Source organism: Halichoerus grypus, chromosome 11 (assembly GCF_964656455.1).
Source record: "Halichoerus grypus chromosome 11, mHalGry1.hap1.1, whole genome shotgun sequence".
NCBI classification, from domain to species: Eukaryota; Metazoa; Chordata; class Mammalia; order Carnivora; family Phocidae; genus Halichoerus; species Halichoerus grypus.
The window spans coordinates 64,282,230-64,307,831 of NC_135722.1; the positions used below are offsets into that span (position 1 = coordinate 64,282,230).

General features: G+C 40.5%; 1 protein-coding gene across 1 annotated transcript in view; it reads left to right on the plus strand.

The window, feature by feature from the left end:
* Positions 1 to 25,602, plus strand: part of CCDC83 (coiled-coil domain containing 83) — a 45,374-nt gene that overhangs the window by 17,504 nt on the left and 2,268 nt on the right. Inside the window, exons 4-10 of the mRNA XM_078058647.1 lie at positions 2,195 to 2,357; positions 5,608 to 5,775; positions 12,528 to 12,619; positions 15,382 to 15,450; positions 20,852 to 20,973; positions 24,148 to 24,224; positions 24,713 to 24,915. Coding sequence (XP_077914773.1) covers positions 2,195 to 2,357; positions 5,608 to 5,775; positions 12,528 to 12,619; positions 15,382 to 15,450; positions 20,852 to 20,973; positions 24,148 to 24,224; positions 24,713 to 24,915 — 894 coding nt within the window. The remainder of the gene's footprint in view (positions 1 to 2,194; positions 2,358 to 5,607; positions 5,776 to 12,527; positions 12,620 to 15,381; positions 15,451 to 20,851; positions 20,974 to 24,147; positions 24,225 to 24,712; positions 24,916 to 25,602) is intronic.

A 25,602-nucleotide genomic window follows, 5' to 3' on the forward strand; every position in this document is an offset into this window, starting at 1 on the left:
CATTAGCTAACATAAATAAAATCAGATAAAGATTTATTTAGTATTCAGATTATACTTGATAAAGGAATTTTCCACTTCTAACAAAAATAAGTGGAAAAGTCCGTATGTGGAAAAAGTATTAGTGCAATAGTTTGGCAAGGGATAGTTCCATTGGTATTATTCAAGTTTCTACAAATATTTCATTTTCAAATAACTCATGTCAAGCCAAAGTAATTCAATTTATTTATAAGAAAACAAAACTTGAATCTATTTCATTCAAGAAAATGGAACATTTGAGAATTGATGAAAGAGCTATATATTGTTTATCAGTTGCTAATATTGATTGACCTTGATTTTTTAAATTAAATTTTTTTGAAATAATTATCGATTGGCATGCAGTTATAAGAAATAATACAGAGAGATCCTGTGTAACCATAACCTGGTTTCCTATAACATATTACAGGAATATAGCATAATATCACAAGTAGGATATTAACATGAACAATATCGACACCGATACAGTCAAGACACAGACGTTTCCATCAATATAAACATCTCTCATATTGTCCTTTTACAGCCACTCACTCCCTCCCAATTCCACCCCTTCATTAACTCCTAGCAACCATTAATCTGTTCTTCATATTTATAATTTTGCTGTTCTAAGAATATTATATAAATAACTTACTAGTAATTAATCTTTGTAAGTAATCTTTGGAGATTGACTTTTTTCATTCAGCATAATTCTCTGGAGATTCAGTTTGCTGCATGTATCATTAGTTGGTTCCTTTTATTCATTTTTATTTTGTGATATGGATGTACCACAATTTATTTAACCATTTACCTATTGAAAGACAAGTGAGTTATTTTCTGTATTTGGCTATGATAAATACCGCTTTTAGAAACATTTGTGTACAGGTTTTTATGTGAATATAAGCTTTCATTTCTCTGAGATAAATGCCTAAGAGCTCAGTTGTATGGTCAGCAGATGTTTATAAGAAATTGGCATCCTTTTTAACAGAGTAGCTGTACCATTTTACAAAGGAGCCAACCTTCATGGGGAAGACAGAGAGGGAAGAGGGATAAGGGGGGAAGAAGGGAACAGAGGAGGAGAGGGGATGAGAGAGAAGGGGGGGAGAGCAGATTTTTAAAAATTTGAAAAAGCTGAGATCCAACAGCACGTGAGGCTCTGGGCCAGGTGTAGCACCCTGCCTTTTCCTTTTGGTTATGTGAAAAAATTAACATCCTCTTCATGCTTAGGCTACTTTGGGTTAATTTTTTATCTTTGCAATGGAAGCATCCTTTTTCTAAGGCTATTGTCCCCATGAGGCTGGAACTCTGACCATGGACACCCCTCACCTTACATCCTTTTAACCTCAAAATGGAGACAAAACAGACATGTTTTCCACCAGTTTCAGTGTATTTCCAGGGACGGCCTCTGAGCATGTGCCTAGCTTGAGACACATGCTTCCCCTGGACAAAACCCTATGGCTAAGAGAAGGGGGCCACTGTGTTTTGTATATAGTGTTCACTGATGTATTCTTTTTTTTTTTTTTAAAGATTTTTATTTATTTATTTGAGAGAGAGAGAATGAGAGAGAGCGAGTACATGAGAGGGGGGAGGGTCAGAGGGAGAAGCAGACTCCCTGCCGAGCAGGGAGCCCGATGCGGGACTCGATCCAGGGACTCCAGGATCATGACCTGAGCCGAAGGCAGTCGCTTAACCAACTGAGCCACCCAGGCGCCCCCACTGATGTATTCTTAATATCTAGACGACCGCCTGGTAGATGCTTCATAAATACTGACCAAATGAGTGACGATCACTGGAGAAGAAGGTTTTAGTGGGAGACTGAAGAAATCAGCTTCCAAGGTCTAACTTTAATGTTCACTGGTTTTTAAATGATCACTATCTTTGGATTTTTTTTGCCTATTTTAGAGCTGGAGTTGATTTTGAGGCGATTGTTGCCTAGGGTGATAGACTGGGAGGTTAATAACACAATTTTTTAAATGTAACTTTCTATCCATTAGTTACTGTGTTGATGGGTTTAATTTTACTTTGCATCTTCCACGTTCCATAAGCTCTTAGAGATACTGTATAAACTTATTTCATTAAATGTTTTTTTCTCACTTTGCAAGCCTCAGTGTGTGAATTGGTTTTGAGGCAAGTCAAGGTAAATACTTGAGCAGATGCAGTTACATACTGTTGATTTTCACGACAGAACAAACGCTTGAAGGATGAACAGACTTGGCACATACGGAACCTACTAAAGGAGCTGAGTGAAGAGAAGTCAGACGGGTTACCAGTTGTAACAAGAGAAGATGTTGAAAAAGCAATGAAGGAAAAATGGAAGTTTGAAAGAGACCAGGAAGAAAACTTGAAAGGTGACTTAGGAACTTAAAGTTATTTCTTGAATGTGTTCATGCTTTTGTCCCCTAATATGTTCAGATGAGAGCATTACCACCGCAAGCACACACACGTGTGCGTAAATGGGCAGGAGAGGGAAGTAACAAGTGGGCAGAGCTACTAGAGCCAAGTGAGGAGGAAGAAGAAGGGCACTGATCAAAAACAAGGCAGAGGAAAACCACCTGGCTCTTGACACCAGACAACAGCCTGCTAGCTACCACCCTGAAGTCCTCACAGGGGGGATTTGTTCTTTCTTTGGGGAAATTCTCTTGTCTGGCAGCTTCTTTGGCTTCCAACTCAGTTCAGACTTGGGAACAGGGTGAATATTGCCATGAAGCTGCCCCCCCACACCAGTATCATTAAGGGAGCTAAGCCCCCCATTTCGGTGGGGAAAGAGGCATGAGAGTTGGCAAGGGGGAAGGTTGGAGGACATGGACAGAAATGATGCTAGGTGCAGAAGATGAAAGAGCATGACCTCTCTTGCCATGGACTTAGGAAATACCACGGTCCCTTGGGTTAAGTCATACATCGTTTTAACACATGCATTCCTTTAAAAAAAATTTTTCATTCCTTTATCCTAAATTTGCTGCTAAGATTTCCCAAGCCACTTTTGCCAGAACCTCTATACATACCATCTAGCTAGGAAGCCGGAAAACTTGGGGAAGAGATGTGAGTGTTCTCAGGAAGCAGTACTAGGAGCTGGGAATCAAAATGAGGACTAGATTCCCTGAATTTCTCCAAGTAGTTCAGAGAGCCTACCGACCCAAGCACTTTACACAGAGCAAGCACACCATCTGTAAATATTTGTGGTTTTGAATGAAATAGTTGCCAAGATCAACCATCAATCAGCAAACTTCATTTTTAGGGGTCTCCACAACTGTTCCCAGAAGCCTGTTCTGGCCCATCCCTTGATGGGCAGCAGTGATGTCATGAGGTGGTAGATAGTGTATTTTGCAGGGCGCCTCTCCAGGAGACTTCTGTTTATGTTTGGAAGGAGGACTTTAATAAGTCCCTTGAGATGGGAGTGAGACCACAGAGGATACTCAGATGCGCTCACTAAACTGCCTTCGCAGGGAAATAGGCCCAGCTAGCCGAGGTGTGCCTGTTTACAGTTTGGGCTGAGTGCTGGGACGTGTGTGTCATGCACGACTGGGGCCAAGCTGGGTGACCGAGCACAGCAGAGGAGGCCTGGGCATGTGCAGTGGCCCAAGGACAAGAGGAGTCCGCAGATGCCGAGGGAGTGAGGGAAAGCCGGAGGACAGGCGGATGGGAAAAGGCTTTGTGAGGCTGTTCTGTTAGTCCCAGGGAGTCACCGTAACCTGACTGGGTTTGGGGAGCAGCGGCAGCAGCTTCATTTGGCAGCTTGTTGCAGTACAGAATCTCAGGCCCATCCAGGTCTACTGACTTAGATTCTGACCTGGGACAAGATCCTGGGGGATTCCTATGCACAGGAAGGTTCGAGAAAGACTGATGTAACCGCTTTTTTTCACCTTTTGTTTAGGACTCTTCAGTTGCCTGGATAAAAACTTAACCCAAACTAGCCTAAACATAAAGAGGGTGTTAATTTTTTCATAAAACCAAACAGAAAAAAGGCAGGGTGCTCTGGACCTGGACCCAGAGCCTCACGTGCTGTCAGATCTCAGCATTTTTCTTTTTTTAAATCTCCTCTGCCTCTCCCTCCTTCTCTCCCCCCGCCATCCCCCTCCTCTGTCTCTTACCCCTCTTCTCTCTCTGTCTTGCCCCCGAAAGTTGGCTCCTTTTTCTGAGGCTGTTGTCCTCATGAGGCTGGAACTCAGACCATGGACACTTCTCACTTTACATCCTCTTTACCTCCAAATGGAGACAAAAGAGACATGTTTTCCACCAGTTTCAGTGAATGTGTGTCCAGGGAAGGCCTCTGAGCATGTGCCTAGCTTGAGACACATGCTCCCCACTGGACAAATCCCTACAGCCAGGAGAAGGGGCCACTGTAATTGGCCTACGTATTTGACAAGGGGTAGGAGAAGGGGTGGGACATGGGCTCTGGCAAAGTAGAACAACAGCCACGACATGGACCTCTCTTTCAAAGACTTCAGTGACAGTAAGCACCCCTCCCTCAAAGGCTCACCCTGGTACAGGGCTGAGACAGCAGCCATCTAAGCAGATAGGAGGGCAGCTCATCGGGCAGGCTACGGCGGTATTCATTGTTTAATGGCAATAGCAAGTGTCATTTATTAAGGGATTTAAAAATACATGATCTTATTTACAGCCTTGGAAAAAGACATGTCTGGAGTCCTTCTGGACTCCTCTATATTCAAGAACATTCCCCCGGCCTGATTGCAATGCTTCAGCCATTCCATAAACATTTATTGAGCACCAACTAATTGCCAGACTCTGTGCTAAGTGCTGGTTTTGTTGAGAAGAATAAGACGTGGTTTTGCCTTCAGGGAGCTCTCAAACAAGATGGTGTGTGGCACTGAGCCAAAGGGCCATTAAGTTCAATGTACCCTTCTCCTTGTAGTACTTCCAGTTCCAAAATATCTAGAAGCATGAGACCCAGCCTAAAGATGGAGTAGAATATCATGTTTAGCAAGTGTCCCAGGGCAAACTGAAGGTTTATATGGGTGACACAGCTCAGTATTTGTACATTTTTTACTAGAGAATTTATCTTTCACTCTGAAGGCGTTTGTAAGCAGGGGCCAGGGAAGACATGTTGAGATTACTGTTGTATGGTATCATCTCACACAAGGGAAGCCCAAACACTGAACTTTAGATGATGGAAGCAACCTATTTATTTACAAAAATGGTTGCCAGGGACAGCACAGGATATATATTGAACTCGCTTTGCCCAGAGGCACAATGGTCAGAAAAGTGACAATTTATTAATAAAAAGTCTATGTGATATAATGTACAAAATAGGACACTTATCAAGCCACCATGGGAATAATTTAAGCTTGTGGGTTCCTAAGCATATAGGTAGTCTATTAACCTATCATCAGTCACAGCCTAAAACCACACATCTATTTTATAATTGGAAGCTTAATTTTACTTGGATTATGCATCATGAGGGATAAACAATAGTTGAAATAGTTTAGATTTCCTTTCATTGTAGATAAAAAATTGTATTTATGAGTTAACAGCATTTTAGTAGCAGGCCTTTCAGACCTTAACTTCATAAAATCAGATTGCAATGTATCATGGTTGCAAGAACAATGGCAATGACATGGTGTCTTGATTTTCTCTCAACAGATATGCGCGTGCAAATAAATAATGCCGAGAAACTATTTCTTGAGAAACTCAGTGAAAAGGAATACTGGGAAGAATATAAGAATGTAGGGAGTGAACAACATGCTAAACTCATTACCTCCTTGCAGAATGACATCAATAGAGTTAAAGAAAATGCAGAGAAAATGTCAGGTCAGTTGTGACAAAGCTAGTTCAAATTCAATAGAAAATCTTTGGAGAGCAGCCCTTTTGTAGAAGAGAAAAATGTGTACTCCCTAAATCATTCTTTACTCTCTATCAGCACAAGCAGCTATGAACCAAAGGGTAAAGGTGGAGGGAGAGAGGAGAGAAACTCTCCCAGGACCACCAATGGAACTGAGGAGAAGTAGAAGGATGGGGGGGAGGGGGAGCGGAGAATCCCTGAGACCAACTGTCTTGGAGAAAGAAAGAAGCTTCATTCAGTGGGTGGTGTCTGCCTGCTCCCATACCTACGTCTGGGGCAATTCCACCGAGGTAGGAAGGTCCTGGGCCGGGGTTATATTGAAAAGAAATTTACCTGAGGCAAGCTAAAAACAAATTAACCAGGCTGTAAAACCAGAATCATTGTAGAGAAACGCCCAAGTAAACGCTAGGTTATAGTCAGAAAGAACTGAAGAACAAACACAAGATGGGAAATGGAGAGAGTATGGAGCGGGATGGCATCAGGTGTGATGAAGCTTACCAGGACTAGTTCTGGGAACCATGAGGCCACCTGTCTGTCACTGTGGCTAAGCACAGTGGCTTAAAAAACATCAGAAACCCAGAGACAGGAAAGTCATAGAGTAGAATAAATGGAGAAATCTGATGACTCAGAAGAACACTGGCCAGATGACAGCTCTGAGCCCGGCTGGTGATGGTGCCCTGAGTGGTGAAGGTGTTCATGTGGGGTCATTTCCATTATCCCCTGTGGGGGCCCTGTCGCAGGATATTCCACAGCTGGACCAAGTTTTCTGTAAGTTTCTCAGCTCAGGGCTTCTGCACCACAAAGGCAGTGTAAATTTGGTTCCAAATCAGACTGGGTTTAAAGTTCCAATTTTTCAAAAGGTTTTCCTCCCCAGAAGAAAAGTAGAGAATAAAAGGGACATCTTCTGGGGCATCTGGGTGGCACAACTGGTTAAGCGACCGACTCTTGGTTTCAGCTCAGGTCATGATCTCAAGGTCCTGAGATCAAGCCCTGAGTCAGGCTCCACGCTTAGCAGGGCACCTGCTTGGAACTCTCTCTCCCCCTTCCTCTGCCCCTCCTTCCTGCCCACTCTCTCTCTAACAATAAATAAATAAATCTTTAAAAAAAAAAGACAGAGGGGACACCTACCTACCCCTGTCTATCTCCCAGCCACTCAGATCCTCTCTCTAGATAAAACCACTATTACCAATTTCTTGTGTAATCTTTATCAGAAATATTTTATATCAGTATATACAAAGCATGCTACAAATACAATTTTGTACTTGCTTTTTCATGTAACAATATGGACATTCTTATAGATCAGTATATATTAGTACTTCTTCATTCTTCCAGTGACTACTTTGTTTTGTTGTAATATACTTCTTTTTACAAGTCTCCTACTCATAAGCATTTAGATTGTTTCCTGTATTTTACTATTACAAATAATGCTGCAATGAATTTTCTTAAATACCTCCTTTTATTGCAATGAATATCCTTGTATTTATATAAGTTCACTTTTGTGTATCTCTAGGAAGGAATGGCTGGCCCAAAGTGCCCATTTATTTATTGTTATTTTGATAGGCATGGCCCTCCATAGAGCTTGTACCAAGTTTACTAACCACCACCACCCCACCCCCAACCTCTCCCTATGTTCCTGCATCTTCAACAACAGGGACGTTAGCTAACTTTTTGTTCTTTGCCAGTCTTAAAAGTAGAAAGTGGTATCTCATTATAGCTTTAATTTCCACTTCTCTTATTATGTGATAGTGAATATCTTTTCATAAGTTCCGGAAATGTAATAGGAAATATAACTATATTTCCTTTTCTGTGAACCATCTGTTCACATCCCTTGCCCATTTTTCTACTGTGTTGTAGAGCTCTTTACATTTTAAGGAAATTAGCTCGTTAACTGTGATACAAAGTACAAATATTTCCCCCATTTGTCTTTTTTTTTGTGGAGTATATTTATGGGGAGTCTTTTTTTGTGGAGTATATTTATGGGGACATGTTGAAGTTTTAGAGTGTCCAACCTAGATTTTTATTTTATGATATCTGAGATGATAAATAAATTGTCCAATATTTTCTTCTAGAATATTTATGGCTTCATTTTAATATTTACATCTTTGATTTTTTGTGTGTCTACGAGGTAGGAAACCAATTTTATTTTTTGCCAGATAGGTTTTCCAGTTGTCCTAACATCATGTATCAAATAATTCATTTTAACCCTACTGATTTAAAATGCTGACTTTATCATACTTTAGTTTCCCATGTGTATTTGGGTCTCTCCCTATACTTTCTATTCTGTTCCACTGACCTATGTATTTGTGCACCAGTACTGTACTTTTAAAATAGTTATTGTTCAGGGAAGTTTAAAATTTTTAAATCCCCCCAACATTTCTTTATATTTTTAAATTAGGAGGAGTCACCTTCTCAGATAAACTTATTAACCCATTATCTTGATCAGAAATTTGGATGATTTCTTTGAGTTGAAAATTGTCATGCTGTGTATCCAGCTTTGGGATGGTGATAATGACATTAATATATTGAATTACTTGCTGGTTAAACCTTAGTCTGTAGCTGACTTTAGGTGTCATAGGAAAATAGTTGTTATGGGCTTTTCTTATTTGTCATTGGTTTTAGGCATTTCTCCTAACCATGCCGGTAGCAGCAGCAATCTGCTCAGGGACGATTAAAATACCCTGGGGGCCAGTAATTGGACAATGGATATGAGCAGGACACTTAAAGCGATTTATCTGAAGCCTTACTATTATATCGCCCTTTTTCCTCCCTTCTTCCATGATTTCTGTAGAATATTCCTCTCACACCCATGATCATGGAGTTTGTGGTAATTAGACTGGTCTACTTGCAAGGTACAAGTATTTTAGGGAAAGGAGTGGTTATTGAAACCGGATATTAAAGCAAAACTTTTTTAGTCTCAGTTTAAACTGGGGTGGCTATTTAACAGACACCACATTTCAGAGTAAACTGAGATACTGCCATGCCGATGAGACAGAAAACTGAATTCCAGTCTATAAAAGAAGTTGCACAGGTCAAGAAAAGATTGTTGGAAATTAGGGGACAGTGTTTAGAAAGAGATCTTGGTGTGCTGTAAGTCCCATGCTGTCCCACAAAGGGGCAGGTGAAAGGTAATTTCTTCCATCACCTCAAATCAAGATGGAGAGTCTTTAAGGAAATTCCTCAGATTGTTCAGTATGTGCCCTCTGCAGTTTGGGAGACATGGAAGTCTAGTTTATGACCCATCTCTGGGAAATCTAGGGGATGAGGGACTGACTAATCATTCTGACAGCAGGGCAAAGGCAAAGTGGCCGCTGCCCTGAGCTAGGCCTGTGTCTTAGTCCATTCAGGTTACTATAACAAGATACCTTAAATGGGTGCCTTATAAACAACAGAAATTTATTTCTTACAGTTCTGCAGGCTGGGAAGTTCAAGATCAATGCCAGCAGATTTGGTGTCTGGTGAAAACCCACATCCTGGTCCATAGACAGCCATCTTCAGTGGAAGGGACAAGGGAGCTCTCTGGAGTCTCTTTTTATAAGGGTGCTAATCCCATTCATGACGGTTCCCCCCTCTTGACCTAATGACCTCCCAAAGACCCCATCTCCAAATACCATCACACTGGGGATTATGTTTAAACGCATGAACTGGGGGTAGGAGGGCACAAAGATTCCGTCTGCAGCAGGCTATACTCTCAGAGTTTGTCACGGCAAAGCATGAAAGTGTTTCCTACGAATCTGCTATGAGAGCAAGCTAGTACACAGTCCTGTTAGATCTCCGTGATAGGGTCCTAACAGAGAAATAGGAGCCTGCATGTATGGGAGGGAGCAATAGATGGAGAGCCAGAGGCCAAAGGAAAAGTCAGCCAGCCTCAAGGACAGTACAGCCCCTGCACCAAGGAACCACAGGTGAAATAACTAGCAATGAGGAGGGTGGTCCTCTGAAGAACCTATAAAACAGCCCCATGGAAAAGGAATCAACCCTAAGTGCCAGCTAGAACTAGAAAGTGCCACTTTAGCTTGAGATAGTATCTGTCAAATGAGAGCTTTCTTGCCCCTTTCCATGCTTCTCTTCAACCCTGAGGGAGGAGGCATAGAAACTCAAATCTGAGGAAATAGTTGTATGTCCAGGTTGGGAAGGGAATAGCCATAGCTTTGAATGGAGTTTAAAGTTTTAATTATTACAAAAGACTGGATACATTAATTACTGGTTGGAGGGCCTCTTATTATCACAAAGGATCCAGAAAAGTAAGAAATTTGCCATATATCTTGTTGAGAGAGTTACTAGCCTCACCGTATGAATTTTAAAGGGAAGAGATAAAGCTAAGTTTGTTTGATGTCCCATGGTCATGTTTGTTGAATATAACACTTGCAGTGAGGAATGGGAAGACTGAAGATGGAAACAGAAGCCCATCAGATCAGTGGTGGCCCTAGAGATGGCTCCTCTCTACATTTGTCTTTTATGGTCTGTGTCCCCTTCATAGTGCCTCTGTTTTGCTCTGTCCCGTCCTCATTCTCTTCTTGCTTCCCACACACCAGTTCTTGCAGTTTTCTCCAGCCCAGATTCTAAAGAGCTGGTGTCATCACCTACCTAATGAAGATGAGCGAAGACGTTTGTCCATGCCTCCTCATGGGCCATCGGTCAGCCATTCTGTGGTCAGCTCTCCAACCCTGCCTTATTCAGGAACATCCCTGAGCTCTGGGGGGAAGGGGAAGGAAGCACCTAGAGCTGCTTCCCTGAACTTTGGCTGGGAGATTTGGGGATAGTGGGTATAGGAAACACAGTCACTAATCCATCCAAGACAAGGCTTTATCTCTCAGTAAAAGGAAAGGGGACCTTAGTGAGGCCCAGCAATACAGAAAGTGTGGGGGTATGATAAGTCATTAGATATCAGGGTCACAGAGCATTTTTACTTTTGTCCTTCACCAGGCACACAGGACAGGAATCTCTAAAATTTCTTTGTACACTAATCGTGAGTTAAAAGATTTGGGTTCAAATGCACTTACAAAAAAGTAACATTACTTCTTTGAACATCAATTTCTTCATCTGTAAAATGGGAGTCCCTTGGTAATCTCCAAGAGAACTCACAAGAGAGGCTACCACCACCCTCCCCACAGAAGAGGGTCAGCACAATGAGGTCGTGTGACACTGACAAGTGTGTGAAAAGTGGGCACAGACTCCCAGGAAAACTGTGGGGGAGCAGAGCAACACGGAGCCAGACACAGCAGGGAAGGCAGAACAATGCAAAGCAATCTTCAGCCCGCGTGGCTTTGCCATCAGCTTCTGAGAAGTGGCCACATTAGACAGGGATCTGAGCAGCCAGGACTTTAAAGGCACAAAGCCAGAGTCTCCCGTGCTCCCAGTAGCAACGTCCCCAACTGTTATGAGAAGGAGACATTTCATACTCCCAGCTTCTTTGGCTGTATTCACAAATGCATGGTTAACAGTTGTTTCTGAAAGCAGCAGGTGAATCACAAAAACTAGCAATGAGATTTTTACATCCTCCCTTGTGCTGGTTACTCTGCTCTTCAGAAGATAAACAGTCCATAGAATTTTATATGGAACTTGGAACAAGTTGGGTATTTTTATTGCTTTGTCAGTGTTAATGTGGCACTAGAGAGAGCTATAACTTTAGTCAGAGCATATTTGATCATCTATTTTTTATGATTTGCAGCAAAGAATTAATATTTAATCTTATCAAGTTCCAGGTTAATGGTTTCTTTCAGATGCTAAGAATGAAAAATCCATTATAACTAAACTCCTGATCCATTGCAACTTTTAGATTGCCTATTGTGTTTTGTTGGGTAGAAGTTTCCAATAAACATCCAGCCTTAGTCTAGTGGACTAGGTCCTGAATTGAAACAGATTCTATCAGAAATGAGACTGGAATGATTAAAATATCCAAGTGATGACTCTGAATGGGAATAAGAAGTATACAGGTTGTATGGATGGGCATATGTGGGGTGGAATAACGAAGACTTCCATTTTCTTACTCTCCAGATGTCAAGTTAGACTAGTTTTCTTCCTCTCCACTCTCTACAGCAGTCTTAATGTCACTATACCTCACTTTTCCTTAAACAGAGGTGTTGAGGGTATGATCACTAAGCATCTTTCAAGGCCTAAAATTTTATGATCCTTTGCTCTCTCAATCCTGACTATGATATCAGAAAATCTGGAGAGAATAAAGAATCCTGCACTTCTTCATATCTGTCCCCCTCTCTTGCCCTGAGCCCAACTCAGAACCAGAGGCTGACTTTCATGGCCCCGTCACCCCTCTCTCCTTTTCTCACTCTGTCTTTCCTGCCCAAGAAAACGCCTGCCAAGAATACTGGAAATTTAGTTAGATGGAGTCAGAGGTACAGGATGCTTCTCATGCAGATAATCAAATCTTCTTTATATTTCCGTTGTGGAATCAGAAGTGTGTGATATGCAAGGTAGATGGCTGCCCTAAAGTATTGGGAATTTTCCCTTTGGAGAGACAATCCTTTGAAAATACAAATATTCTTGGGAGAGATACCATTTTAGCTAATTCACATTAAGGTGTTAGTAAATTACTGGAGCATTTCTTCTAGTTGGAGGTACTAGATACTTCAGTAAAAATTTACCCTGAAAATTTGGGGGAAAAATATGTAGAAAGGAGATGAGAGGATCATGGAAATAAAATTTACAAGCAGCATAGCTTTACCTAGGATTAGTCTTGTTAAAGCTTCTAATTTTCTTTTTAAAGAACACTATAAAGTCACTCTGGAAGATGCTAGAAAGAGAATAATCAGAGAAACTTTGTTGCAACTGGATCAAAAGAAGGAATGGGCCACACAGGTATATTTCAGTTTTTTTAAAAACAAAACAAAAGTTGTTCCTTATTTTTTCCTGTGGTATATTATCATGATTAAGAACTTGAGTTCTGAAGTTCGGCAGTTTAGTTTAAATCACGGTTCTTCCACTTACTGGGAATATAAACTAAATTTGTTACTTGACTTTTCTGGGCTCCAGTTTCCTAATTTTTAAAAAAAGGGGCAATAATGATATTTACCTTTAAAGAATAGTATGGGGATTAAATGAGATGATTTAAGTAGCATAGTGTCTCATAAGGAACAAGAGCTCAGTAACTTATTATTCAGTTATTTTTAAGTAATAATAATGGCTACAACAAATTATTAAATAAAAGTTTTGGATGCATTATAGAATGAAATATGATTTGTCTAAAAAGTACTGTCATAGGGGCACCTAGGTGGCTTAGTTGTTAAGCGTCTGCCTTCGGCTCAGGTCATGATCCCAGGGTCCTGGGATCGAGCCCCGCATCGGGCTCCCTGCTCTGCAGGAAGCCTGCTTCTCTTTCTCCCACTCCCCCTGCTTGTGTTCCCTCTCTCATTGTGTCTCTCTCTGTCGAATAAATAAATAAAATCTTAAAAAAAAAAAAAAAAGTACTGTCATATATATCCAAACCTAAAAGAGTACACTTTACATGGCCAGAGCTTTAACATTTTGGGATATAAAAAAATGTTTGAGGGACGCCTGGGTGGCTCAGTCGGTTAAGCGTCTGCCTTCAGCCTGGTCAAGATCCCAGGGTCCTGGGATTGAGTCCCACGTTGGGCTCCTTGCTTAGCAGGGAGTCTGCTTCTCCCTGCGCCCTGACACTCCCCCTGCTTATACGCACAAGCGCTCTCTCTGACAAATAAATAAAAATCTTTAAAAAAAAAGTTTGAGATATAATTTCCAACTTTATATGTTTTCTAATCCCTTTGTTTTCACTCTCCTTCCCTGTCTGTAGACTATCTCCTCGGTTAGTGAGGCCCCCACTGGGACTGTCTCTTCATCTAGAATCTCTCTTCTTCAGAATCATAAACATCTGGTCTTCTCTAAAGTTCTTCACTGAATTTCAGTTGCTATTGTTTGTTGCTTAACTGTTAGTTCAGTTATTCTTTCAGTTACTATCCTACTGCATGATTTTTACTGATTTATACAAATATAGAGGACTACGGAGAACTGACCAATAGTTTATCTGTCCATAAAATTCAGCCCCTTTGTGAGTGAATATGACTAAATGGTGAAGTCAACAATAAAATGATCTGAACATAGTTAAGATGATTAAAAATGCATCTGTAGATCAAATATATTTCAAATATACATATTCAATATATAATGAGGACTGTTCCAGATACTGTTCTGAGCATTTTACATTTATGTCTCTCAACAATCCTATAAGGCAGGGACTTGCTAATGAGAACACTGAAGCACAGAGAAATTTTTGTGGCTTTCCCAGAGCAAGTGGCAGAATCTAGATTCCATTCCAGATGTTTCCTTCAGATCATTGCTCTTAATCACTACCCTATACATTTTCTTTTCTCTACATAATGCCTAACACTCACACACATAAATGAATTTTCCCCATTTTATCTGGCTATTTTAGCATATGTTTCGCTTCTGATAATCCACTGTTGTGCAACCTTGGCTGCGTACTGGAGTCACCAAGAAATTTGGTTAACTCATGTGGTGCCTCAGAGATGCTCATGTAATTGGCCTGCGATGTCACCTTGGTTTCTGGATTTGTCCAAGTGTCCAGGAGATTCTAACATGCGCCCAACATTGAAAACCCCTGCTCCACTGTTAGTAAATTAAGCCATTAGCCAACTTCAGTTATGAGCTGTGTCCTGCTTTCGTTCAAATGAAATTCTGTGTTCCAGGACACTTTAGAGTTACCAGTTGCAGCTGCAGTATAAAAGTTCCTGGTTCCTAAGGAATGTAGGCGCACCCTTAGTTTAATTACCATGATTTGAAGAAAAAAATTATTGCAAATCTTCCAACTCGTTTAAGACTTAGATAAACTTATTCTTAACATATTTTTCAGTTATTTCTGTCTGCCTTTATGATCTATAAGATTTTTCTTAATTTCTCTTCCTTAGGTTGTGCCCTTTAGTTACTGAATGTGGAATTTGTAATGTGGTATCCATATAAAAGTATCTCACAGATAAATACAATCTTTCATCCTTTATAAAGTTCCCTTAGGGAAAACTATAAATAAACAAGAATTGAAAATGAATTTACATTTTATGAACCTATTGACAAAGTAATGCTTTTCCTGTTTTCTTCATCTAAAATGCCTTTTTCCAGGAAACTGTCCAGCTACCCTGAAATTATTTGCTATTAAGTTTATAAACACGTATATTGTTATTATTGACATACAGAAGTCTTTCTAATTAAAAAGGTAGTAATAGAATCTATTCATGCTTTTACTCTATGTTGGATTATGTCTGTGACCAAAAACATGAAGAATATTTGACCCCTGCAGTTCAGCCACCTTAATTATGGAGCAGATCACTTAATGATTGATTTCACCATGGCAATCAGATTAAGTCACAATGGAAGCCAAACTGAAAGGATAACTATTGTCCAGTTCTCTGAATCACCTGTATTAGGCAGTGTGAATCAGCAAAAAATAATATGAGAGCAAAGAAAAACTGAAGCAAAAGTTCTTAGATATGTTTCCAAAGTAATTGCAAAACATAATGTAAAATGATCAGATGAGTTGATTGTGAATCGCCATGTTGCAAGTCTCCCTTAATACAGAAACTTTCTTTTAGAATGCCATACGGTTCATTGACAAGGGCAGTTACCGAGAGATCTGGGAGAATGATTGGCTGAAAAGAGAGGTAGGTGGAATTTTAAAAAACAATTTCTTCTTTCTCATTTTTTTGAACTGGAAAGGACTTTTATTTATGAGCTGAAGGCATGGGAAAAGCATAGAATTGTGACTAGCTGAGGTAAAGTAAAATTCAAGTGGAATCCTAATCTTACAACAAACCGTTACTCAATGAATACCATCAATAATTTCAGTAACAACCAGAAATCATTTTTGGCATCCTAATTCATGTAATATACTCAAATATATGAAGCTTCTTTATACCCTAAAATTGATCTGGTCTTCCTCAAAACCGTACTTCCTTCTGGGTGGTGGGAGGAAGGCTAAAGGATCATTCTAACCTCATTCTCTGCTGTTTTTAAATTGCCTTTCGGGATGACACGTGGTCTCCTTTGCATAAATGTTCAGTCATTTAGATTTCCCTACTTCCCCCTGCTCTTCTCCAAGATGGACCCTACTGTATAAGGAGGTGGGGCTTACATGCCCTCTTGTGGGGCATGTCATTAAAGAGGGCTCAGATCTGTGGGTTTCCTTTGGATCTTTGCTCCCTCTGCCTTTCATCTGTATAGGACGTGCCTTTGTCTGCTCCCTGCACTGGTGACTTCTGAACAGACTGCTCTGGCCTTTGGGACATCGTGTTGCAGCCAACACTGAATCCACAGTTACAGCCATTTGTCAGTAGTCAAGATGCCCCTGCCCACTGCAGTCTCGACGTCCTCTCCTAGCTTGGTCATCAGGCTCTCTTCACACCTCCTTCTGGAGAACATGTGGGAACGAGTGGGCCCCGTGTGCTGTCTGAGACTCAGCTCCCCCTGTCTCCCTGTACTAGCGCTGCAATCCTGCTCTCGCTGAATGTGGTCATGGCAGGACTTCTAGACCTTCTTTGTTATGAGGCACTGCCCTGCTTTCCTTACACTGTACAGACTAGGCCCTCTGCCTCCCTCCTTACACTCCTCTACCTGGAAAACTCCAACTCTCCTTTTAGGCACAGACTTTGGTGATTAATTTCTTTCTGAATCATTTTGTATTTCCCCCAGAAAGTCTTGAGTCCTTTTCCTCAGTGCTCTCTTGTTTCATAACTCTTGTTAAAATATGTTGAAATTGGCTGTTTATGCATCTGTCTCTTCATTGCACAGAGCAGGCTATGCCTTTTCAATTATATGTCCATGAGAACTAATAAATAATCTATGTTCATAAATAGTTATTGAATGAAAGGATGTCCATGAGTATATATATATTCATTGGAGAGATTAATCAAGTACATGGCTTAGCTCTTGGGTGAAGTGTGAGAGCACGTTATTGGATACAAGAGGTAGATAGTCTTTGGCCTAGATGTTACAGGGTGCTACAGAAGATGTGCAAAACTCACCACTTTGAAATTCCCTTTATATCCAGACAAGTAGTCACCCAACCTGTGCTCAGATATTATCTATGAAAGAAAACTCACTATCTTTTGAAAGAATTCACTTCAACTACACACAGCTCTTGTTAGTAAGTTATATACATGTACATGATTCTCAAATGTACATGTTCAGCACTAACATGCATGTCCATAACTCTAGACCTATATTTTTATTTGCCTGCCAAATATTTCCACATGGATGTCCCAAAGGCAGTCAACATCGCTAAAGCAGAATTCATTAAATCTCTCCTTAAATCTTCACTTCTTGCATCTCCTTTTTCACCATCTGCTCAGATACCTGAAGTAAAAATGTCACTGTCACCTTCTCTTCTCTTTTCCTTGCCCCCTATTTATAGGCTGAATAGAGTTGGTGAGTCTAGGAAACAAGGAATTTAAAAATTAATGTGCTTTCTATGATATTGACAATTATCTTTAAGCTGCCCTTATAAAGTCATGGTAAATAGGAATCCAAACTACTTCGAAAATAAATCAAGATGAATCCCCACTTTTAAAAAATGAATATTGATTTAAAAAACTCAAGGTGAGCGGGCGCCTGGGTGGCTCAGTTGGTTAAATGTCTGTCTTCAGCTCAGGTCATGATCTCAGGGTGCTGGGATCGAGCCCTGTGTGTTGGACTCCCTGCTCCGCAGGGAGTCTGCTTCTCCCTCTCCCTCTGCCCCTCCCCCTGCTCATGTGCATGCACCTCTCTCCCTCTCTCAAATAAATAAATAAAATCTTAAAAAAAAAAAAAACAAACTCAAGGTGAGCGTAACAGTTAAAGAATATTAGGGAGGAGTTTAGTTTTGGTACTTTTATTGAATATAACAGCATAATCCTAATTATAATAATTTAACAATTCAAATCTTAAATCTTATAAGATGTCATAGATATTAGGTTCAGAGAAAATAACTGTAAAAATTTATATCTGACTGATAATAAAGGCTTTTTTGGTGTCTTGATCCTTCCTACTAAAGCCACAAATTACATTCTGTTTCGTTTTATTTTTTACTTCTCATGATTCAGTAGAAATAAAAGACAAGAAAAAAATGTCAAGTTTAATTAAATCATGAGCAAAAGAGCTTAGTAATAAAGAACAAATAATTTTAAAGAAATTTAATAGATTTAATTTCTCCTTATTTCAATAAGTATTTATTTTAGCATTATTACATTTACTCACAAAATTAATTAAAACCATCTCTGGTTATAAGTATTATCACAAGAATTGAAAATTGCCTGGAAATGGAATAATGTATGTCAATTAATTTCTTTGAGGAAGGTTTAGAATGAGTAACAAGGGATATTCAATAATGGACCTCCTGAAAGTATTTCTCCATTTAACTATCTTTCAACAATAAGCAAAAACTTAGACCTGTGGGAAGGCTATGAAACGTCCCATGCATGACTTCCATTATCTGGTTTTATTTAGCATGCTTATTAAGGAAATGAAGAAAACTGAAATTTCCAAATGACTTAGACTCACTCAACAAATAGAAAGCCAATAAAACTAGACAAAGGGATTCAAAGAGGTTAGCAATAAGAGTTTCAAGTGTGAGGAGGCATGAAGCTAACTTGGATCTTGCAGGGGAAATTTTCAAGAGCACACATTTAATTCAGGATCCTAGGTCTCTGACTTACAATAGTTTAAACTAAATTATCTTTCTCAATTTCTAAAGTACGTTTCTTGGGTATCTGGGGAGAAGCAAGGATAGGGAGGGAAAAGCAGTCTTCTACTTCCTCCTTTTTACTTTCTTACCCTAGAAATTTAAAGGTATTTATATGGCTATAAAAAAGAACTAGTTTTCATTTCCCTAATATTTCAAAAGGCTAGAAAGGAGATAGTAATTGTTGAGAACCTTAGTTAGTAGTCCAAAGGGGTAAGTGATGCCACAAGATATCCTTAGCTTGAAAGATCGGACTTAAATCCCCGAAAGGGCCCTCTTCATTCCCAGCTTTGGAAGGAGACCAAGAACTGTGTGTACTGCCTCCCAAGCATGTCAAACCCTTGGGTCAAACATTTCCAAATGTTCTATCCATTCCTTCTGTTTACAACCTCTAAATATAATTTCTTTCTCATCCTTTGACATTTGAAAATTATTAACTTTTCCTTAAGGCATTCAAGCCTATAATCAAGCTGATTATCTCCCAACACACGAGATGCTAAAGCACCAACCCCTTGCTTTCTAATTTAGTATCATGGACTTAAATGGTTTGCTAAGTAGTTTAAGGCAGGTAAATAATATATGCTTTTCTTTCAAACTCCAAGCCACCAGCAATATTTGAGCCTTTTCTATGGCATTAATATTATTTTATGTTACAGTTATTTGTGTATTTGTTCACTGGATTGTAAACCTCTTTGAGGGAAACTTTCCATGCCTTATTCACTTTTGTATCCTTCTATGTCTCACACAGAACCTTGCCCATAGTAGGAATTCAAGCACTTAATACATGACTTATGTGATAGAGATATGCATGTGGTAATTTACAGAATGTTTCCAGATTCCAAAATACAATAAATAAATTTCAAGTACAAATAAAAAATGTTAGTTATCTAAGTTCTCATCTCAGCTACATTCTTGGCAACGCCTAACAAGAGATACTGAATCTAAACCCCTGAACCCTTTTGTTTCATCATATTCCCTTGATATACTTACTTTTTCCAGTTTATCTCTATTACTCCCATCAGCCTATCACTTTCTTTTTTATACTCTTTTTTTAAAAAAAGATTTACTTATTTATTTATTTATTTTAGAGACAGAAAGAGAGAGTATGCTTGGGGGGAGGGGCAGAGGGAGAGGGAGAGAGAATCTCAAGCAGACTCCTCGCTGAGCCCAGAGCAGACATGGGGCTTGATCTCACAACCCCGAGATTATGACCTGAGCTGAAATCAAGAGTCAGTTGTTTAACCGACTGAGCCACCCAGGTGCCCTCTTCTATACTCTTGCTTCTAATTCTTCTATCGTCCTGACCTCTCTCCGTGAGCACCTCTTAATGCAGCACCTGTATATGTATATGTATATGCATATGTATATGTATATGCATATGTATATGTATATGTATATGTATATGCATATGTATATGTATATGTATATGCATATGCATATGCATATGCATATGTATATGTATATGTATATGAGGCGGGCAGAGAGGTGAGACGGGAGTTCTGTCTAGTAACATCCTATATATCTTTCCCACTATCCAAGCCTTTTTAGATAAAGTTTCCAAAATACACTTCTTAAAGACTGATGGGAATTCCATCAAGAGAAGCAGCAAATTTTGTTCATTTTTAATTAAGTTAGCCATATTTCTTTAGTAAACATCAAACCTGCTATGTCTATCCATGACCTTCCATCATCTGCAAAATAAAAACCAGACCCTTTAGCATTATTTCCCTAATTGTCCAGTTTCTCTCCTACTTCTCCCCACTTCCACTTTGTATCTATCTACACCAAAATAATTGTGCCTAACATGTGGTTCCTTCTGCGTAGAGTATACCCCCTTTTGTTGCCTGGAGAATCCCAACTTGGTCTTCAAAATCCAGATTAGATGTCATCTCCTCTATTAATTCTCCCTTACCCCCTACCCCAGACCTACAGTGAACTTCCCACAGTACCTGAGCATCTTCCATTATGGTTTGATCATACTGCTTTTTGTGTTTATCACCATCTTCCCCATTTAACCACAATGATAAGTTAATTAGTCTTATTTTCATGTTTATCTCTACCTCCAGCACATAGAGAGGTCCTGGGATGTTTCTGAAGGGTAGGAAAGGACAATTCCTGCCATTCACTAATAACTGCCTAACCATGCAAACAAGTTCTGCAAACAATCTGGAAAAGAGACCCACCCATTCCTTCTTAGAGAGGAAGGACAAAGCAAACCCAGTAATAAATAATACAGGATAGATCTTCCCCTCAGGCAAATGGACTTTTAGGAGTTGAATTTCTTACAGAAGACTAGGTAGAACTAAGTCAACAAGTACCAACATCCCTCCATTCTCTTCTGAGAACAGATTGCAAATCACAGGAAGGAAGTTGAAAAATTGGAAAATACTATTCATGAACTGGAAGAAGAAAATTTGGTGCTTATTGATCAACTATTCAACTGTAGACTTGTGGATCTCAAAATACCCAGGTGAAAGTCATTAGCATATCTAGAAAGTAGTTTGTAAACATTTGTATCTGTAAAAAGTTATTTTTAAAAGATGATTTAATTTTTTAATGTTCTAGCTGGATGGCAGTAGTTGCAAAGGAAGGGACTCACAAAACGGCCATGGTGAATGTCAACTGTTGGTACAGTGCAAACTTTGGCTTGCTTTTTTTAACAATGCACTGTAGTCTTAATAACAAACACTTAACAGGAACATCACAACTGCTGACCTTCAAAAGCCTCCAGGTCAGCAGGGAAAATGGGCATAAAAATAAAAGCAGACCAGTGCAGCAGAAGATGGATGAGGTGTGGAGTTAGCCCAAAGGAGGAAGTGATCAGCTTTGTGGTAGCTTCCTGGAGGTCTTCTGGGCTTCCGGTTACCTTGTGGACTGTTAACATTGTTTCCTTTGATAGTTAGTGGAAGAGTCAAACTACCTTCGAGGTAGAGAAAATAGCCTGGCATTCCAAGTCACATTTATTCCTGCACAAGAGAAACCAAATGTGTATTTTAGGTTCTCTCTTTTTCTGACCTGACAAAAGAATTTTTTTTTTTTTAAAGATTTTATTTATTTATTTATTTGAGAGAGAGAGAATGAGAGAGAGCACATGAGAGGGGGGAGGGTCAGAGGGAGAAGCAGACTCCCTGCCGAGCAGGGAGCCCGATGCGGGACTCGATCCAGGGACTCCAGGATCATGACCTGAGCCGAAGGCAGTCGCTTAATCAACTGAGCCACCCAGGCGCCCTGACAAAAGAATTCTTAACACACCAGTCTGGAGGAAAACTAGGGCCCTGGAATATGGAATTAAAATTCAGAGTGGTGATGATTATTTGGGCAAGTCATCAGAAACAAGAACCAAACCGAATAGTAGCATATTTAGGAAGAGAAGAGAAACGGATCACACTAATGCAGGGTGTACATGTGGAAGATGGGAAACAAATGTCTTGGTCTAGGAGTTAAAGCAGAGAAATTCAACGCGGTGAAAGGGCCACAAAAAGTTCCTGAGTAGTTCCTGCCACCTGTGTGGCATGGAAAAATACTGTTTGTGACATAATAGAGTATCTTTTGTTTACAAACTTCCCGATGTGTTCCAAGAAGGGTAGCTACAGGTAAGTTGTGGGGTTCCGTTTGCTGGGCTAAGAGATACAAGGATGGAGACAGGGAGATAGTGCAGTTGCATTACAGGCTGAAAGTCCCACGGGGCAGGACAGACAAGGGGCCACCAGCTCCCCTGCACCATGTCTGCATGCTGCCCTGGAGAGGCAGACACCAGTGCAGAGGTGGCGGGCAGTTGGGCTGAAGGAATCGACTGTTGACTGGACTCCTGAATTCCCAGTCTCTTGAGCTGATGCCCTCGAGGAGTCCTAGGGGCTGCGGGCCTCATTGTACCCCCAGTAGGCGACGCGCTCTTGCCAGCCCTCTCCTCTCTGATCAGGTGTCCAGCTCCAGGCTCCTGTGCTCCAGCTGCTGCCACCGCCTCTTAGCCCGCGGGTCTGATCTCTGCAGCCGCTGCTGGCGCCGGGGCTCACAACCGCGGCTCTACCTGCCTCCACTGTCGTCCTTCCTTCGTTTCTGAACAGGCCCAACCTTAGGAAGGAGCTACCCTCCCAAGTGCCAACCCCACTTGCCGCTTTGGTGGGCTCAGTCCGCGGTATCTAGTTTGGTGCTGCCACGGATGGGAATGGCTAGTTATACAAAGGGGAATCCTTTCACTGGCCAGAGAGAACTTGGTAGTGACCGGCAAGGAGATGAGAAACTTTCAATGAAGTTTTCGTGAAGTTGTTTCATGTTTAACCCCTAGCCCCCCAAAAAATCTTCAGTAATACTGACAGTATTCATCAGTGCCTTGTGGGTTGGTTTTTCTTTAGTGAGAGACCTGAGTGTTTAGTCTTGCTTCCGAGTTGGGAGAGATGAGTTCAAAAGCTGACCAATCAAAAAGAAAGCATGGGCGATGTTCATGAGAACCGGGTTAGGAACCCCTGTATATGCTTCTGTAACACCCTAATCTTTTCTTTCATGACCGGCATTTATCACACTCGTGATTACTTATTTAATGTCTGCTTCCTTGCCAGATTATAAATTCCTTGAGGCAAGTATTTAGGAAATTTTAGAAAGATCTGCATAAAGGAACAGAAATGTGTAAACCCTCAATTATCTGTTACACTACTTCTCCAGAAGGATAACTTTGAGTGTATTCAGGAGCTTTGACTATAAGCCATTTTCAAGTCAAAGAAATATAGTACATATTGCATATTTTATGGCAACTTCTCTTTTCACCTTTCTGTTGAGAACTCAGTCTCATAAAATACTAGAAGGGGGTGAGAAATAGACATAAACTGTGCCCAAAGGACATAAAAATCTGTTTTCCTATTTGGCTGAAGAATGGGGTATTTTAGCTAATAGAGTTACTACCTTTCCCATCCGATGCTCCCCAGTCTTCTCCCTTCACAACTCACATAGAACATCATAGTATCTGTTAGACACAGGAGATGAGGTAAATGTCCACCACAGGTGACTGCCCAGGGACCCCAGCACCACAGAACTGAGGCTAAGTGGACCAATACCTACAAATCTAACACTAACTTCATAAAATAACATTCTTTAAGTATTTTCCATATCATCAAGCTGGAACCTCCATGTCATCTGGGATTCCTGCTGCTCGCCGTCTTTCTCTTTTTCTCTTCTTTTTAAAACCATCCATGCAGGCCACACCTGTTCCTCCCCTGGATTACTACAACAGCACCCTAATGGGTGTCATGCTCACTTTCATTCCCGGTGTGTTATTCCCTTATCACTCACTGCCCTTCCTCACCCCAAGCCCTTCCCTGGCAAAGAGCCCCTGGTTCTTCAAGACTCAGCTCAGGTACCGTCTCCTCCTGGAAACCTTCCCTGACCTCCTAAAGCTCAATCAGGTGCTTCTTCTCTTTGTCCCCCTAGCATTTCTCACACTCCACCACTCACCATCAGGGTAGAGACCATCACCCTAAAATACTGTAAGCCTGTCTGCCACCCCACTGAGCCTCATGCTCCTCAAAGGTAGAAACTATGTCTCATTTTTCATCTATGTGTCTCCAACACCTACCAGAGAGATAGACACCAGTGAGCAGATGGTATAATATTTGTGGACTGACAGACTGCTTTTCTCATTTGTTCTTTTTAGGCAACTATATCTTACTCAAGCTGCTGGACTGACAGTGCCACCTGAAGTGCCTTTGGAGTTGCCAGAAATATATGAAGGTATTATTTTATTTTAATGGTGATAGGGTTTTTTAAAAAAATTTAACAAATACTTATTGAGCATCTATTATAGACAGGTACCTCATACCCAAGAGCTATTCAGGGAATGGATACAGGCTAGCTTCTCCATATTTCTCTTCTTGCAGCTTTCTCTAGTCCTATTTTCAAATTAAAGTCACCATGTTTCACAGTGAACTACATAAATACTGGTGGGGAGGGATGGGGTGCTGTCTACACTGGTGTGTTTTTGGTTCCAGTTCAGTCAACCAACCAAAATACCAACATGCACATAAGTTACCATATGATTACCAAAAGCTATCTGCTAACAGAAGGGAATACAACTTAGATAGAGATTCTAAACATGGGACTCACTCTCACCTTAATACATAGATCCTACATTTCTCAAAGCTCTTTCAAATTAAAAGTGTGACAAAGTGTGTAATGTATTTTCATTTTTATCTGTCCCCAAATAACCAATTTCTTTGTATTCATCCCAACATTGCAACCTGCAGAAGTAAAAGGTAGAGACATCACAAGCTCATCAGTGCAGAGTGGTGCTTTATATGTCAGTCATGAGCATGGTATTGGATATGCCAAGCAACTGAAGACAGATGAAGAAAACAACTCATGTGTAGACTTTGGGACCTCTGATATGAAATACTTACCATATGAGGATGAGCAGGATTTCAAGGTAAGATTCATGAAAAAATTTTGAGTACTAAGAGAATGCCGTTTTATTAATCAATGGAGAAAATTAACCTAAAACATGGATACTGAAAAATTCTATTTGCACTTATTAGTAAAATTTGCCCACCATTCACATCTCTCATTAGATAGAATTTTCACTTCTACCCTTGTGCAATTTGCTACATATATTCATTAACAGAGTTACATTCCTAGTATACCATGTAAGTTATCTAATGCTGTATAACAAATTACCTCCAAACTTAGTGGCTTATAACAATTATCATTGATTCTCTTCCATGGCTTCTGTTGGTTAGGAATTTGGGAAAGGCTCCAATGGACAGTGCTCACTTGGGCCCTCAGGCAGTTGCAGTCATACGTCATATGTCAGCAGGGGCAACAGTCATCTGAAGGCTTGATTGGGGCAGGAGGATCTACTTCCAAGGTGGCTCACTCATGGCTGGGCAAGCTAATGCTGGCTAAGCTGGGAGCCTCTGTTCTTCACATGGGCTTCTCCATGGGTTGCCTTTATTGTTTCTGTTATGGTGTCTGCCTTCTCCCAAAACAAGCAATACCAGAGACCATGGTGAAAGCTGCAATATTTTATATGACTTAGATTTGGAAATCATACACCATCCCTTCCCTCATATTCTATTGGTTGATGTAGTTACAAAGTTCCACCCAAGGGGAGGGA